Raw genomic sequence first — 17,945 nt, forward strand, 5'->3', positions numbered from 1 at the left:
TATATTAGTATATCTGCTGCATCTTCGCATATTACTGTGTGTATATAACGTAGAATGTGTACTACATACTGTGTATAATGTGTATCGGTAACTGTATGTCTGTCAAATAGTACACTGTGTGTACTGAGTATATGTATGTGTATATTACACATTGTCATCTGTATAAGTCTGTACGTATGTATGGTAATGTCTATATGTAAATTGTTTCTGCACTGTCTGGAGCACGCTCTCAAGAATTTCACTCACGAAGGCACATGTGCTGTGGTGATGTGACAATAAAAGTGATTTGATTTGATTTGATTTGGTAAAAAAGTAGCCTAACTATATGGTTTCTATGGTGTTTGCATTGAAAAACAGTAGCCTAAAGACATTCAGTCAATTACAAAAACTGATAGAATAATTAACAAAATAATGTAATTATTTTCCATTTCTCCTTTAACATATTTAGTATATTAATAATATAATAATACTCAATATGAATATCCTACTTTTCTGTATGTATGGTATTATTTGGCTGAGATATTTCAAAATCTGGAATCTGAGGGAGCAAAAAATCTAAATATTGAGAAAATCGCCTTTAAATTTGACCAGATGAAGTTTTGATATATTTACAGTAGGAAATTTACAAAATATCTTAATGGAACATGATCTTTACTTAATATCCTAATGATTTTTGGCATAAAAGAAAAATTATTTTGACCCATACAATGTATTATTAGCCATTGCTACAAATATACACATGCTACTTATGACTGGTTTTGTGGTCCAGGGTGACATATGAGTTGGAAAACAACTAGATAACAATAAAGAGTTGGGAGAAAACCAGATGTGTGTCAGATCCACGTCACGTTTTAATGAGACAGTGCTACTTTTAAACCTGCTGCAGTCTGTCACTGATGTAAATAAAAAAACATAAAAAGAGAATTCAATCACTGCTCAGCTCACTGATTAACTTTTGTTAATCTTTGTTGAATAAAGATGCATCAATATTCAATTTATAGTTTATGTATATACCATTATAGTTTATGTGAAGACTGTTTTTAAGTTTACTTAAAATTTGTTGTATTTTTCAAAGCCTATTAAATGTTTAAAAATAATGGCTTTAAATTATACTGTAACATTGAATTACTATAATTAATGGCTAAAATTGAGGGGAAAATACATTTAATAGAAACATCAGTAGCAGTATTGGTATCAATGATACTGGTCCTCATTAATAATAGGCTACTTAGTAAAAAAAAAGTTGAGGTAACACTTTATTTCGATAGTCCACTTTAGACATTCTACTAACAGTAAGTAACCTTGCAACTACATGTCAACTAACAGCCATTAGAGTATTAGTAGACTATCTGCTTAATATCTTCTAACACTTTATTTTGACGGGTCCACAACATACAACATACTGACTATTAGAAATTTTGCAAGTATATGTCAACTTATTCTACTAACCCTAAACCTACTCTAACAGTCCACCCTGAGAGTTAGTAGACATGAAGTTGCAAATTTACGAGAATTAGTTGACATGTAGTTGACATGTAGTTACAAAGCTACTTACAGTTAGTAGAATGTCTAAAGTGGACTATCGAAATAAAGTGTAACCAAAGTTGACATTCAACACATTTAAAATATACCATCTTTATGCTGTTTTTACATAGTTTGGAGATTCAATGAGAAAATGTGATTATTTAGTTATTTTTTTAATCAAATGACAGCACTAATATTTTTATACCCTTTATAATAATTTAACAATGGTGTCTTTTATTATATTTCTGTTACTGCAGTAAAAGCACAAAAATAAAAAATAAAACAAGAAAATGAAGCCTGTTTTTGTATCATTATTTTGCATTGTGAAATGACAGTTAAGTTTTCTCTTCACACTGTAAAAATGAACTGGAAGTACTAAAATGCTACCTCATTTACAGGTTTTGACCTACCAAAAAATGTCATCACTCTATTCTCATGAATGTACAAGTTTAAGTACTAGACATTTTATCAGTAATACATCCTAAAGTGCAACAGACACTGGACAAAGATAAAAACTATTCTTTGGAAATTATGGTTTATAGCTTAAAAAGTTTACAATATTATAATTTTTCTCACATGTACCTAACGTTTTGCTTCAGAAGACATTAATTCATCAATTGGGGTCACATGGATTACTGTTGGGTTTGCTTTGTGTGTTTTTTTTAAACATCAGCTTCGAGGTTCCTTTTCATTTGCATTATATGGATGGACTATTTTTCTATAAATCTTCATCCGTGTTCATCTGAAGAAAGAAAATCGTATACTGGCATGAGGGTGAGTAAAAAGGGACAACATTTAAATTTTGAGGTGGAGTATTCCTTTAAGTATCTTAACACTGAAAAACTGCATGCGTCTCCTTTAAGAAGACTTTATAGCTAAGTGTGCTGAGTGACACAAAAGTCCATCCGACACTAAATCATAATCATTTTAATGGCACTATTAACAAGCAACGAACATTTACACCCTGAGACAGGTTTCACTTGCTTATTCCCTGACCTTCATTCAACTCTCACTTTATGACTCAAATCACTTTATTATCTCACTTTATCATCTTACATAAAAATTAAACGGCCGCCCCTGGAGTCACCTCTCCTGTCCTTTTCAACTAACCATTAACATTATTCAGCAAGAGACAATTAATTAGATCAATTTCAGCCAACATCATTCCATCCTCAATAACATCATTAGCCAGAAACAGTGGGGGAAAGATGAGTGCATGAGACGATAAGAACAAACATTTGCTGTTGATGGATCCAGCTCAGCCAGGAGGCTTTTCACTGTTTTCTATCCTGAACGTTCCTTATTAGCAGAATAATAAGTTGGTGTAATTGAGCCATTCATTATCCCTGATGTATTTGTGTGCACAAACTAGCACACAAACACACATACACACACAGGCACTTTGAGGATGTGTCGAGGTTTGAGATGCTACAAGCCTAGTACAGAAAAGGAAGAAGACTGATGTTTCAAGAGTAAATGAAGAGTGTCTAATCAAGGGGAAAACTCTTTGCATGTTTATCTAGCAAACAGTTTTACGACTCACTTTACCAAACGTTCAAATAAATCCTCTGAGTGTTAGATAAAGATTATTTCTTTCGTATTTTGAGCAGACCTTAGATGACATTAAAACTGGACCTTCATATTAGTCCTTCTCACCAAATGAGTGCTCTAATTAGAGCCATGGCCCACAGGACACGGTGATGCTTCTGGACCATGTTCACATATGGCTTTCTTTTTGCATGATAGAGATTTAGTTGGCATCTGCAAATGGCACGGCTGATTGTGTTTACCGACAGTGGTTTCTGGAAGTATTCCTGGGCCCATAGAGGTGGGTAGAGTACCCAAAAACTGTACTCAAGTAAAAGTACTTATAGAAATATTTACTCAAGTAAAAGTAAAAGTAATAGTCTGAATAGTTACTTGGGTAAGAGTAAAAAAGTATTGGATAAAAAAACTACTCAGGTAGTTAGTTACTAGTTACTTTGGATCATATACTGTATGTCTATAGTCTATTTTTATTTAGATATATAGATAACATTTATGTAATGTGTGTGTGTGTGCACATTCAAAAGATTTTTTATGTAATTTATTTCAGTGATGCAAATCAGAATTTTCATCTGCCTTTATGCCAGTCTTCAGTGTCACATAATCCTTCAGAAATCATTCCAATATGCTAATTTATTATCAATGCTAGTTCATTTTAGCTTTCTATTCATCAAAGAATCCTGAACAAAATGTCACAGGTTCCAACATGGGTAACAGCTGATGAAAATTCTGATTTGCATAATTGAATTAAATTATAGGCTATTTCAAAGTATATTAATTATATATATATATATATATATATATATATATATATATATATAAATCCTGACACAGAGAAGAGTGAAAACTTCTCACATGACCGCTACCGAACATCTGAACATAACGAAACAAATGCACATTGACGGACCTTCTTCAGTCTGTGCTGCAAATTGTAAACAAATGTAGCCTATGTTTCTGCAAGCGTAAATATTGTGAAAATATCAATATTAATTGTGTCTAGGCAAAGGCATTCCTCCTGGAACAGGTCGAGCACCGCACCGCTGCGCTCAATGCTCTTGATGTTCTTAAACTTTCTTTTACAACTCTGAGTGAGAACCGCTTCAGACGACTCAGCGCGTGCAGCAGGGAACTGAACGAATCATTCAAACTGATTCGCAAACCGATTCACTGGTTTGCCAACTGGTTTGATCAAGCCTTTGCATAGAATTGACTCAAAAGAATGAATCATTCGCGAATGGGCATCGCTCATTGCCCAGAGAAAAGTAGACAGCGCGTTTGGAATAAGTTGAAGCATTTTTAACTTGTATTGCATTAAGATACAGTAACGAGAGGAGCGTCGCCCACAGTAACGAGGTAAAAGTACAGATTTTTCACTAAAAATGTACTTGAGTAAAAGTACCCATTTTTAAATATACTCAAATATTGGTTACCCAAAACATTTACTCAAGTAAATGTAACAAAGTAAATATAACTCGTTACTACCCACCTCTGTGGGCCCATTTAGTAATATCAATGACAGAATCATGCCGATGAGTGATGCAGTGTCATCTGAGGGCCCGAAGACCACAGGCATCTAACAGAGGTCTTCGGCCTTGTCGCTTACGCACAGAGATTTCTCCAGTTTCGCTGAATCTTTTGATGATGTTATGCACTGTAGATGATGAGATTTGCAAAGCCTTTGCTATTTGACGTTGAGGAACGATTCCACAATCTTTGTACACACTCTTTCACAGATTGGAGAGCCTCTGCCCATCTTTACTTCTGAGAGACTCTGCCTCTCTAACACATCCCTTTTATAGCTAATCATGTTACAGACCTGATGTCAATTAACTTAATTAGTTGCTAGATGTTCTCCCAGCTGAATCTTTTCAAAATGTCTTGCTTTTTCAGCCCTTTTGTCCCCGTGCCAACTTTTTTGAGACCTGTAGAAGGCATCAAATTTGAAATGAGCTCATTTAGTGGATAAAATGTAAAATTTCTCAGTTTAAACATTTCTTATGTTCTCTATGTTCTATTGTGAATAAGATATAGGCCCATGTGATTTGAAAGTCTGTTAGTTTTCTATTCAAATTTAAAAAAAACGTCCCAACATTTCCGGAATTCGGGTTATAGGTAGTGGAACTTTTTAAAAATCTGGCCAAAAGAAATAGTTCACCCAAAAATTATAATTTGATGAAAATGTCAAATTAAGTGTATTTAAACCATTTTTTGTCCTCTCTGTTGGTCCTGCTTTATACTAGGTGTCTGTAACTACTATGAACTTGCATTAAAATTATGATGCAATATACTCATTGTGTTCCTGCATATAGTTACATCATTCCATACAACATTACCTTCTGTAGATCTGCTTATAGCTGAATTGAGCTTGTTTCATAAATGATGAACATTAAATAGACACTGAACTCAACTAAATCAACTCTGAACTGACTTGAGCTGAATAATGACACTGTCTGTTTTTAGAGCATAATTTGACTTTGTCTCATATTTTAAGAAGGTTGCACCTGTTATTTTCCTCCTTATTGAAGCAGCTTTGAAACAATGTGAATTATATAAAGAGCTGTAGAGCGATAGAGGAGTGTTCTCCCATAAACTACAATGGAAAAGAAGGTGGATTAATGCCACAGTGACGGGTGATCAATACATGAACTTGAACGAACTGAATGAACTGGAATTTCTAAGTCAGCTGATTATTTCTCGTTATGATTCTGTGCATAAGTTTCTTTAAAGAAAGTCTTTTCATGACTTTTTGCATGAAAACTTAAAACAAAAACTTTGCTTTGAAGTCAATCAAAGGGCATATATGATGGATACAGCCCTTTGTATTTTTTGGCCTCAATTCAATAAAAAAAAGAGTTGTAGATGGCTGCTGTACAGTTGCTATTATAATGTGTTCTCGAGTGGTTGCTGGTGCATTGCTGTGCAGATGCTAGGGTGTGATGGGTAGTTTTATCCTGGTCCACCCCAAGACTGTATGATGTTCATGTCACTAGCAAAGGTGTTTTCTCCAAGGATGCAAGAGAGTCAGTTAGATGAGAAAATCAAACAGTGATAAAATAAAACAAGCATTATGAAACACGAGAAAAATAGTAAAGCACAATTAAAATAACACTGTCCACCAGCGAATGAAGCTTCAGAGGAAGAAAGTGTCCATTTTGCCTCTCTGGAGATCATTGTGTTCTCATTAAACTCTTCAAGCATGAATTTGAGAGGGAACCACTAGATACAGGCAATAGTCAATAGTCTTTGTAGCACTAAAACTGGCTGATTATCCTGACAATGCAATAATGCTTTCTGCTCACAGTCAGTCCACAAATCAACCTCAATGAGTCAAACTGGCAGAAACAGACTAAATGTAAAGTAAACACTTCTACCAATTACTTTCAATCATGTCTGAATCAAATAAACTTGAATTTACTGATCAGTGTGTGATGTAGTTTTTTGTGAGCACCCAGTTTGGTTAAAGCACTCAATATGAATTTTGGTGCATTACTCTATATAGCAAAATAAAAAAGAGATTTTATGTGACTTTGTACAAATAAATTATCTTACAAAAATAAAAGATGCAATGGTATCGGTTGCTTGTAAATAGTGTAAATGTGTTCCATTACTGTGTAAACGACAAATGGAAATGTAACATGAATTTGAATGATCACCAGACATGCTTTGGCTTGAATGAAGCACTACGGAAAAACAACATTCATGCAAGTGATTATATGAATAACTGACAAGATATGAAATGGTTCTCTCTTTTATTTACGTCAGGGTCCTACCATTTCTCATTCCCCTATCTCACATTATTGATGCACCACTACTCATCTTACTTTTATCATCTCTTGATTCTTACATACATGGGATTAATCCATGCGATAAATGGATTGTAAATGATTGTGTGTGTGTGTGTGTGTGTGTGTAAATGACAGCATACCAGTTTTAGAACCTCAATTATCAGGCAGCTTAGCATAAAAACCAAACATTGATTTTTACTTGACATGTACCAGATCGAAAATTAAGGTTTAGATTCAGCTGTATCTGTCATACGTTCCCTGTTTCGCTTTCTACACGGACTGTGCTGCTGATGTTCTTGTGTTTATGTAACTCATTCAGGTCAGTGAGCCGGCAACTTGTCATGCATGTGTAAATGGGGCTGTGGTAGTTACAGCCAACCCTCTATATTGCAAGTTAATGCAACTAAATTCTGCGCAAGGCAACTAAATAATGTCTGTCCGTAAGCCATTACCTAATAAATTGCTTTCACTCACCAGTGATTGAGTTAGAGGCAAAGAATACTTTTAGAGCAGATATAATTTCACTGTGTATGACCGCCTACACTAGAACAATCTGACTGAACGTTAGTGATGGGTCACTCATGAACGTTTTGTGCTTTTCGAAAGACTCTTTTATATGACTCAGCATTAAGAAGTTCTCTCAGAAAGTGAATTCATTGGTTTGTGACCACACATGTGTGATTTTCCTTTGTTCATGAGTCAGGAGGTGAACTAATCTTGCGTTACCAGACTCGGACAAGACAGTTGAATAGTGACTTAATCATTAATCATTTCTCACATTTTGTTTTTGCATTGTAAAAAAAGGATTTCATGAAGTTGTAAATAAAACAGAGATTATTAAAATATATTTCACAAGAAAATCGTTTGTTCAATCAAACAGACAACTGATATACAGTCTTTTATCACACTAATTTTGGGTTAAGCAGAGAACCTTTAACTTGATGAAATTTCTATTGATATTTTCAGTGTTGAAGCAGGGTGTAGCCATATGTTCAATACTGGTTTGATGTCTAGGTTTGGTTAGTGTGCTTCAGGCAATGATAACATTGTCAAATGGGTGAAAAAAGCAGCTAATTTCTGAGCTAAATGTGTTTAGAATAAGACTGAAATCCACAGATGTGAGAGCCTCACTAAAACATTCTATCAGACTATTTAAATAGTATTAATCAAATGTAATAATCATAAAAATGTCAAAATGATTACCTCCATGTACAAAGCCATGCAGAGTGCAGTCAGATGGGCCGATGAGGTGGATCAGACTCGACTGACTAAATGCAACAGTGTAGGGCTCTAAGAAAGAAAAGAGAGAAGAGAGAAAAGCATAATAACAACGCACATATACAATATAATTTAATCTTTAATCAGAACTTGTTATCTGAGCAATAAATACATATTTTCCTGATGCCACACACAAAAGACAATTTATTCTTCATGTTCCATTATTTAACAATTAACTTCATAATTCCTCAGAGAAAAAAATATACATACCTTTTGTTTGTCTATCTGTGCAGCATCAGAGCAAAATAACATAAAATGAAATCAAGGTGAGACTCTATTCATAAAACTCTTACTGATGGAAGATAAAATGTCCAACAAGCAGAGCAATCACTAACAAAAATATTACAAATGGCTACGGAACTATGATGTTTGTTGGACATGTATTATGGTAATTGGCATGTTTTTGGACAAAGACTATGGTATACTTTACAGTACATCGTTTTTAGTACATTTTACTTTTCAGTTCATTTTCAGTACATCATTTAAAGATGATGGTAAATGTGTATGCTAATCATTCATCACTGTGGTATCAAAGAACCACGGTATTACCGGTTACACTTTATTTTGATAGTCCACTTTAGATATTCAACTAACTATAAGGAACTTGGTAACTACATGTCAACTACATGTCAACTAATTCTCATTAATTTGCAACTACATGTCTACTAACTCTCAGTAGGGTAGGTTTAGGGTTAGTAGAATAAGTTGACATATACTTGCAAAGTTTCTCATAGTCAGTATGTTGTATGTTGTGGACCCATCAAAATAAAGTGTTAGACAGTCTACTAATTCTCTAATGACTGCTAGTTGACATGTAGTTGCAAAGTTACTTACTGTTAGTAGAATGTCTAAAGTGGACTATCAATATAAAGTGTTACCGTATTATACCATTACTGTACCATGGTATTGCCATGTATGCACTTTTTGCAAGGTGTTTTACATCTGCTATATATTGACCCTGATAAGTAAGATCCACGCGATGACTAACACATCAAAAACATGAGTTCAGTGAGGTTAAGCATGTGTCAGGACATAAAGGAGGAAGTGTTACCTGGAATTGAGACAGACATGATGATCTCACCATTCCTCTCTTTGGTCTCTATTCGCTCGAATTTCTGAGCCTCATATCTCTTTTTACCTTCTTCCTCTTGTTCTGGGCTGGAATACTACAATGGACAAAAACACACTCTGGTAAACAACAAGCAACTTGTTTGTAAAAAGAAAAAAGTCAACTAGATTGAGAAATGTTGGAAAAGCTTAGCAAAATGATTTGGCAATACACAAGCTGTGTCCCCAATGACGCACGATACACTCCTTTACTTTTTGGAATTTTCTAATACACACTAATCATACGATTTATACTACAAAACAGCATAGAATAGTGCATAAGTACACAAACTGGGACGCACCTCTTGACATTTGAAAAATCACATACATGTCACTTCAGTTAAGACCACAGATGAATGTCTGACTGTACTTTTTGAAGTAAACTACCAGAGTACTTGTCTATAAAGAGGTTTTGGTAAAATGTAAGTAATGAAAATGAAGCTAAGGTGCATTGTGCACCTTGATAAATCATTGGGGAGTTGAAATATAGTGACAGTAATAAGAAATAGATAGATATTGACATTTCAACTGATACAATCTTTGGAGAAAAGACAATGTGTTCATTGACGTACAGACTCTTACCTCAATAGGAGGAACTTCAATGATTTTGGTCACGTTTTGAAGGGACAGTGGGACGTACCACAGTGTTGCCTTGTTGGTCAATTTTTTGCCACCTACAAAAATGTATAACTAACATCAGCATAATCAGAAAGAATGTGAATCTCTTCAAATGCAGTGCATTTAATACATAGAGAGTAATGAAAGGTTAAAAAAAGTACAGTAAATGCCTGAGTAATTGTAACGTGTGCTACATCCAAGGTACAAAAAAAGCACAGGAACAGCGGAGAATTTTTCTAAAGGGTCATTAAAAAAGACAGCCAGAAAAACTTACTGAAAAAATCCAGGCTTGTATAAGCTGATACCTGGACAAACACTTTACATTTTTGAGACCCAGTTGAAGGCCACAGACTTCAATTATAAAAGGTTATAATGATAATGACACTAGATCTTATCGATCTTAATATCTCAGGTGCCACTACACATGAGCTTTATTGATTAATTAATGAATTTGTTCAATATTTCCAATCATGGGAAAAGACCATGGCTGTATCCGAAATCGCCCCCTATACCCTCAAATAGTGCACTATTTGAGGGGACGGCCATTTTAAGTGGTGTTCGAAACCTTAGTGGATGTTCTCGAGTGCACTCATTCAATCCCACAATGCACCGCAAAAACGAGTGTACAGCCGATGTACACTCAACGGCTAGAGAATCCCCAGAATGCACTGCGAGAGTCGCGCGCCGAGTCAATTCCCACGTCTCACCAGAAGATGGCGCCCGCAGCTGAATCATCCATTCATTGATTTTAGAAGCGCTCGTCCACGGCGTAATACAGTGGAATACAACAAAGGTACAAAATTAATTGTAAATTGACTATTAGGGTTTATACATAATTTCCGTGACAGAGTTCAAGATAAATCCTTCAATCTTACTATTGGAGCTGCCCGTTTCAAATGATTATTTAACAGGAAGCAAACTATGCAAAAGCGGCAGTTCTTCCGGTGCATTCAGTGTCCGAATTCACTCACTCGTTTTCATTCACTCCTTCAAGTGAACTATATGAGTGGACTAATGTAGGGAATAGTGAATGAGGGTATAGGGGGCGATTTCGGATACAGCCCATGTCTTCTGACGAACTCTTAGGGAAGTGATGTGTTGCTGTTAAGTTTCTGGTGTTGTCATGGAGACTTCAGCATCTCATAGTGAAGCTGGTTTGCTCTCTGAAGAGCAAGTGAGGCTATTTTGGGTAGGCTGTGTTTATTAGACACAAGAGGAAAACCATATGCTTGAGCGGATAAGTACACAATTAAGGCTGTCACAGATAACGGCAAAGCTTGAATTAATGAAACTATCAATGAGTGTGATAATGACAAACCAAATAAGGAAATCCTGCGTTCTAAAATCGAATTTCTTGCGAGACGTGAAGATTTAATTTCCCTCACATACATGACACATAACAACAATTTCAATTACAGGAGAAAAGAATATGTTCTGTATGTATTATGATAGATTTATGGTGACTATTTATATTAAGTAGAAGAGCTGGAAGAAGAGGCTCCTGCTCATCTTGACCACTGAATTTCAATGACTTTTCCAATCATAAACTAGATAAGGATTTTTAAATCATTTCATAGAGATTGCACACACATAGTGTTAAAAGACCAATTCTCACTATGAACTAGGCGCTTATTAGCATGCATATCACTAGTATTTTGGCTGTTTAATAGTTCTTATGAAGCACATATTAATGTCTTATTCTGCATGACCATTTTAGATCATTTAGTGCTACCAATACCTAAACTTAACAACTACCTTACTATCTGTTAATAAGCAGGAAATTAGGAGTTTATTGAGGCAAAAATTGTAATTAATAGTTAATAGTGAGAATTGGTTATTTTATCTTATTATTTATATATTTAATTTTATTTATTTAATTTTTCATTCATTCATTCATTTTAAAGGTGACATATAAAAATCTGATAGCACTTTATTTTAGGGTCTCTTAACTAGTTTCTTATTAGCATGCATATTACTAGAATATTAGCCATTTATTAGTAAAGTGAAAGTAACGTGACATGTGGCCAGGAATTAGTGCTCTTTAACCCATCCTAAGTGCACACACACCCGGAGCAGTGGGAAGCCATTTATGCTGCGGCTCCCGGGGAGCAGTTGGGGGTTCGGTACCTTGCTCAAGGGCACCTCAGTCGTGGTATTGAAGGTGGAAGAGAGCGCTGTACATTCACTCCCACCACCAACAATTCCTGCCGGACCTGAGACTCGAACTCCCAACCTTTGGGTTACGAGTCCGACTCTCTAACCATTAGGCCACGACTTAATTATGTAGTAATTAAGCACATATTATTGCCTTATTCTACATGACCCTATTATACTTCCCTAATTCTACCCAATACCTAAACTTAACAACTACTTTACTAACTATTAATATGCAGCAAATTAGGAATTTATTGAGGGAAAAGTCATAGTTAATAGTGAATAAGTGTTCCCTATTCTAAAGTGCTACCGAAAATCTGACTTTTTCCAATACAATACAAAAAGTATTCTCGTTTCCACCCACGGCGCTGCCATTGTGTTTTTGCAAGCAACAACGGTGTACCAGTTCTAACGGCATGACAAAAGTTCGAGCAAAGCATGCTAACTGTTCTGTCTTTGTCTGCATTGACGAGCACAGAACACTATTTAGAGTCCCAGCCTCAGAGAAGACAATAGAGCAGTGGATTTATTGATTTATTTACTGTATATTACGTGGCTGCCAGACAGATATATAATATAAACATGAAATTTCTTTCCCAGCTGTTTACCTTCACAGACATAACTGACTGTGTTTTGTATGCATGCAGTGTTAAGCCTTTGCAGGGCCCTGGGCTAACACAGATTTGGGGGCACCCCCTAACAACCCCCCCTTTTCCGTTACACACCAATCAAAATGTGATCAAACACTGTATAAAGACTATATACTCCTGAAATAAAATCAAACTCAATGCACACGTCATTATCTCATAGGAGGCAAAAGATTATGTACATAAATTCAACAATATTATCGAATAATAATCTTACAAATCAGCAACAGCCCAGCAAATAAAATTAAATATCCCACACCACTAAAAGGGCTTCTTCCTGCTCTTCTTATAATGCGCTAGAAGTTATAGACATTTAAAAAATGTATACATTTGTTTCTCTATTTAACAACATTAACTTACAATAGTGAAAGACATCTTCCCTCAGGTATTTTAATTTATTAAGCACCGATAAACACAACAGCAGTTGACCATAGTGCTGTACAAATAAAATAAAAACCAGTAAAAAGAATAACATCAGTAAACTCAACAGATAATTAAAAAATTTAAAAAGCCAAGGTAAGAAAATAGCATTTAAATTTTGTTTTAAACTCATATACAGAATTTGAAGCTTTCACAGATTAAGGAAGGTTACTCCATAGCCTCGGTACAACTATTGCAAATAGTAAAAGTTAGATAGTATGTTTTCTAGATGGATGTTGTGGTTACGATCAATAATCCCATCTTTGCATTTGACCAAACTGATTTTTCAGAAATCAAAACACGAGTCCCGCTCACTGTGAAACGGGAGCCACTAGGGGGCAGAGGATTCTGCTTGGTCTTAGAGCCTTCCTTGAGCGGCTATGTTCACAATTCAAACAATGCTTTGAAAAATAATAATTTATTTGTATGGTCTAGGTGGTCATACGGTGTATGCCTGCAAATACGGGACAAACTGATGCCTTAAATACAGGACGATTCCATATTATACGGCACGGTTGGCAACTCTATATAAAATGCAAAAGAGAATTGATTCCGGGGCCCCCTAGTGTTTGGGGCCCTGGGCTGCAGCCCATGTTGCCCATTAGGATAACGCAGCCCTGTATGCATGTTTTAACATAAACTTGTGTTTATTTGACAGTTTAAGTGCAATAAGACACAAAAGAGAGCTTAGTTTAGTGCTCACATGCCGTGTGACAGCCACTTTCTCTGTGCGTGCTTCGGATGTGTGCGCTCAGAAAATCCTTTTTCAGAAGTTTAAACTAATATGGTTTAAAATGCATAATTTCAGCACGATAGACATGGTAATTAAAACCAAACATACTAGCTGTAAAGGCATCGCTCTATTCTGGAAAAGGGGAAGGGGAGCAGCAGCTCATTTGCATTTGAAGAGACATGCACAATAACAGTGCGTTTCTACTTCCACTCTAAATAGGCATTTTCAAAATTATGTAATAAATGATCTGTGGGGTATTTTGAGCTTCACAGAAACATTCTGGGGACACCGGAGACTTTACATACATATTTTAAAAAGGGACATAATTGTTGTGTTCAACATGTTACAGAGAGTTCTTGAAGTGCGTGCACGTGCATGAGTTGCGTGCGTGAGACAGAGAGTGAATAAAGAAAAGAAGCATCCGTTCAATCCGTTCAGATGGGAAAAGAACAGTATACATGCATGCCATTCTGCTTGAGCTCCGCCCCCAGCTGCTTTCAAAAGGTGATGACCACCATCTTGGCTGGTATTCCTGGAGTTGCCATTTTCTTGGATGACATAGTAGTACATGCAGCAGATATCCAGACACATAATGACAATCTCAATAGGGTGGCTAGTGCTCTCATGGAGCATAACCTTCCACTGAATGCAGAGAAATGCACGTTCACCTCAGCCATTGATTTTGTGGGGTTTCGTCTCATGCCCAGAGGCATCGCCCCTCTCCAGTAAAATATCGAGGCTATTCATCAAATCCCAGAACCCTCCTCCACTTCCCAGGTAGCCTTTTTTTTTGGGGGGCATGACAGCCTACTACCTTTTTTGTCTGCCTCAGTACTCCCAAACCACAGCACCCCTCTGTCAATTACTAAATAAAGATGAGTCATGGAACTGGACTGCAGATTGCACCGAGGCTGTCCAAATGCTAAAATCCCAGTTTACCACACCACCCATTCTAGCTCACTTTGACCCGGACAGTCCGACTATCGTCACCTGTGATGACTCCACACAAGCACTGGGTGCGGTTTTCTCACAGGAGCAGGACAGTGTTGAAAGGCCTGTAACATTTGCTTACAGGGCCCTGACCCACACGGAACAGCGCTACTCTGTCGGTGAATGCGAAGCCCTTGCCTGTGTCTCGGCCACTGAGAGATGGCACCTCTATCTTTACAGGTGGCATTTCACCCTCCGCACAGACCATCAGGTGTTGACCACACTTCTATCAGTTTCTGGCTCAGGTCAAAACCCCTGTGCCTGCACAGATGGGGTGAACGCCTGAGACAGTATGATTACCAGCTGCAATTCACGCCAGGGAGGGACAATGTGGTTGCTGATCTCTTATCTCAGTCCATTACCGCACTTGCACCAGCAGCCTCACCAAGCAGCCACGACGTGGAGCCGGAGTTCATCCAGATGCTCCATGCACCTTTTCATACTGCTGTCTCCTTGGAAGAGCTGCAGAAGGAATCTGAGCATGACTCCATGTTAACAACACTCCACACCTACATAAGCTCAGGGTGGCCAGCACTAGTGCCTGAGGAGCTAGTGCCATTTGCGAGGGTGCGGAATGAACTGTCATGTTGGGATGATGTATGTGTTTCCAGGGGTCTCTGTACAGTAGTGCCAAGCAGCTTGCATGCACGTGTCCTATCAATGGTGCATTTGGGCACTGTAAAATTTAAGCAAAGATACCGGGACCTGTCCTGGTGGCCGGCCATAGGGGCTGGTCAGGGAATGTGAAAGAATGTGAAAGAACTGTCTCCTTAGTGGAAAGAATGGACAACCAACCCCAACCCCTTTGCAGCCAGTCCCATGGCCTTCACATCCACGGGAGCACCTACAGTTAGACATCTGTGGGGAAAATCATGGCCATGGAGTTCCTCCTCATCAGCGCTTTCTGGTTGTCATCTACGATCTCCATTCTAAATGGCCCAAGGTAGTACAGGCAGGGACAGTTACATCAAAGATTATCACGCGGATACTGGACAGTCTGTTTGCTCGTTGGGGCATGCCCCGTGCCATAATTACTGACAATGGGCCCCAGTTCATTTCTGCAGAATTCTCCACCTTCCTCAGCAATAAGGGAATTAAGCATATTCGTGCCGCAATCAACCATCTCCAGTCAAACGGTGGGGTTGGAAGGTTTAATCAGAGCCTAAAGAAAGCAAACCTTGCTGCACTACAGGGCTAGCCAACACAGCACCACACAGGCTTCACCTGCTCTGCCCATGTTCGGCCGGGAGATGGAACTGCCCCTAGACAGGCTCAGAGCACAGGGCTTGTCGGCAACAGTAGTAACTGGCCCCAAGCAGCAGTCAAAGTGGCCGTAACTACAAGCCAGGGGCGAATGAAGGATAACTTCAATAAGAGACACAAGGTCAGGCATACTAACATCTAGGTACTGGACAGGGTGTGAGTCCGCAGACCTCACCGTAGCAGTAAATTGGCATGGTTTTGGTCTGAACCTCACCAAGTGCTCTGTCAGCTAGGACCCGCTACATTTCTGTTAAGTGATGGTTCATGCTGGCATGCTAGTAGATTGCAGAAAGTGCCCATCCCTCTTACACCAACAAGTGGTCAGTGGGCAGCAGAGCCCAACACAGGAGCAGCACAAGGAGTCAGTTACCCAGTCCCACGACCAGAACCAATAAAGCCATGGCACCTCAAGTTTTCCAGCTCAGGGAGACCCTACAACAGCCAGGACCTGACCTGCCACCAGATGGTCCTCGCCCTCCTCAGACATTGCTTGATGTTACCCAACCAGGAAATGCCCCAGCAGGCGACTCTGGGAGGCAGACCAGTTCGGGCAAGTGCACGTCCTGCCTACCTGGAAGATTACATCACAGACTTTCATGCAAAGGGGTTATATGTTTTTCTCTCTTATGAATTGAGTGCCACATTGAAACTTGTTTCATTAAGTTAATCAAGTTCTAGGGAGGTAGGGTGGGTGTTGTGTCCGGCATGTTACAGAGAGTTCTTGAAGTGCGTGCACGTTCATGAGTTACGTGCGTGAGAGAGAGAGTGAATAAAGAAAAGAAGCATCAGTTCAAGCTCCCGTGTAGAACTGAGTTCTTTAGCGTTCAGTCAGTTTAAACACAACAATAATATGTCTCCTTTAAACACAGGGAATCCTAACGTTTAACAAGCTTATAATTTTCCAAATTATAGTAATAATGTTGTATTCTCTGTAATGCCTACGCTACAAAACACTGTATATTCTTAGACAGTTAGTGTTATGGTACCGCCGACACTGCGTATTTTGATACCCAATTTTGACAGATGTTACAAGGTTGCAATACAAAGATTAATATGCCCGATATATGAGAGCTGTTTCTCCTACACTTTATGAACACAAAACAAATAATTTAAGAATGAATTGTACCAATTCAGCAGAAAAAGGAGGATTAATTCTGACAGACTGCATTTGGGAAAAGCATTTGCATTTTACACTCTGTTGAAGTCATCCAGACAAGCCGGTTGCTATGACAACCATGCAGGGATTCTGCTGCTACCATGGCGAGAGAATGGCTTCTCTAATTGGTTTCCACAGCAGCTTGTCTAATGGTTCTACACAGCAGGATATTTACATGTTTTCCACTAGCAAAGACTCATGTGCAAAAAAATAGCTCCTCACTGGACACACGAAGATGTCATATACATCATTTTCAATTTTGAGCAATTCAACAGCTTTATACTCAGAAATGCTCTGAAGTAGATAGAATCTGAAAATGTATCTAATACACAATATATAATCTAAAACTTTAATTGTAAAAGGATTTTATATTTTTAACCTCATGAGTTTCAACTATTTAGTAGAGAGTAAAATATAGGTCTAGTGTAAGACAGAACAGAGAATAATATAATATAATATAATATAATATAAAATAGAACAATACAATTTTTCAATGTTTTTAAAAGAAGTCTCTTCTGCTCACCAAGGCTGCATTTATTGTATCCAAAATACAACAAAACAGCAATATTGTTAAATAATTTTATGGTTTAAAAAAACTGTTTTCCTTTAGAATATATTGTAAAATGTAATTCATTCCTGTTATCAAAGCTAAATGTTCCGCATCATTACTCCAGTCTTCAGTGTCACACGATCCTTCAGAAATCATTCTAATATGCTGATTTGCT

The 17,945-nt window shown here is 37.5% G+C and overlaps 1 protein-coding gene across 4 annotated transcripts in view; it reads right to left on the reverse strand.

Annotated features, from left to right (window-relative positions):
- The window catches only part of LOC306849584 (cytosolic acyl coenzyme A thioester hydrolase-like), a 100,074-nt gene that overhangs the window by 62,652 nt on the left and 19,477 nt on the right, over positions 1 to 17,945 (reverse strand). For all 4 annotated transcript variants that reach the window (XM_079384730.1, XM_079384729.1, XM_079384728.1 and 1 more), the window contains exons 4-6: positions 9,822 to 9,913; positions 9,184 to 9,298; positions 8,058 to 8,144 (exon numbers count right to left, since the gene is read on the reverse strand). In XM_079384730.1, coding sequence (XP_079240856.1) covers positions 8,058 to 8,144; positions 9,184 to 9,298; positions 9,822 to 9,913 — 294 coding nt within the window. The remainder of the gene's footprint in view (positions 1 to 8,057; positions 8,145 to 9,183; positions 9,299 to 9,821; positions 9,914 to 17,945) is intronic.

This window comes from Barbus barbus, assembly GCF_936440315.1.
Source record: "Barbus barbus genome assembly, chromosome: 29".
Lineage (NCBI taxonomy): Eukaryota > Metazoa > Chordata > Actinopteri > Cypriniformes > Cyprinidae > Barbus > Barbus barbus.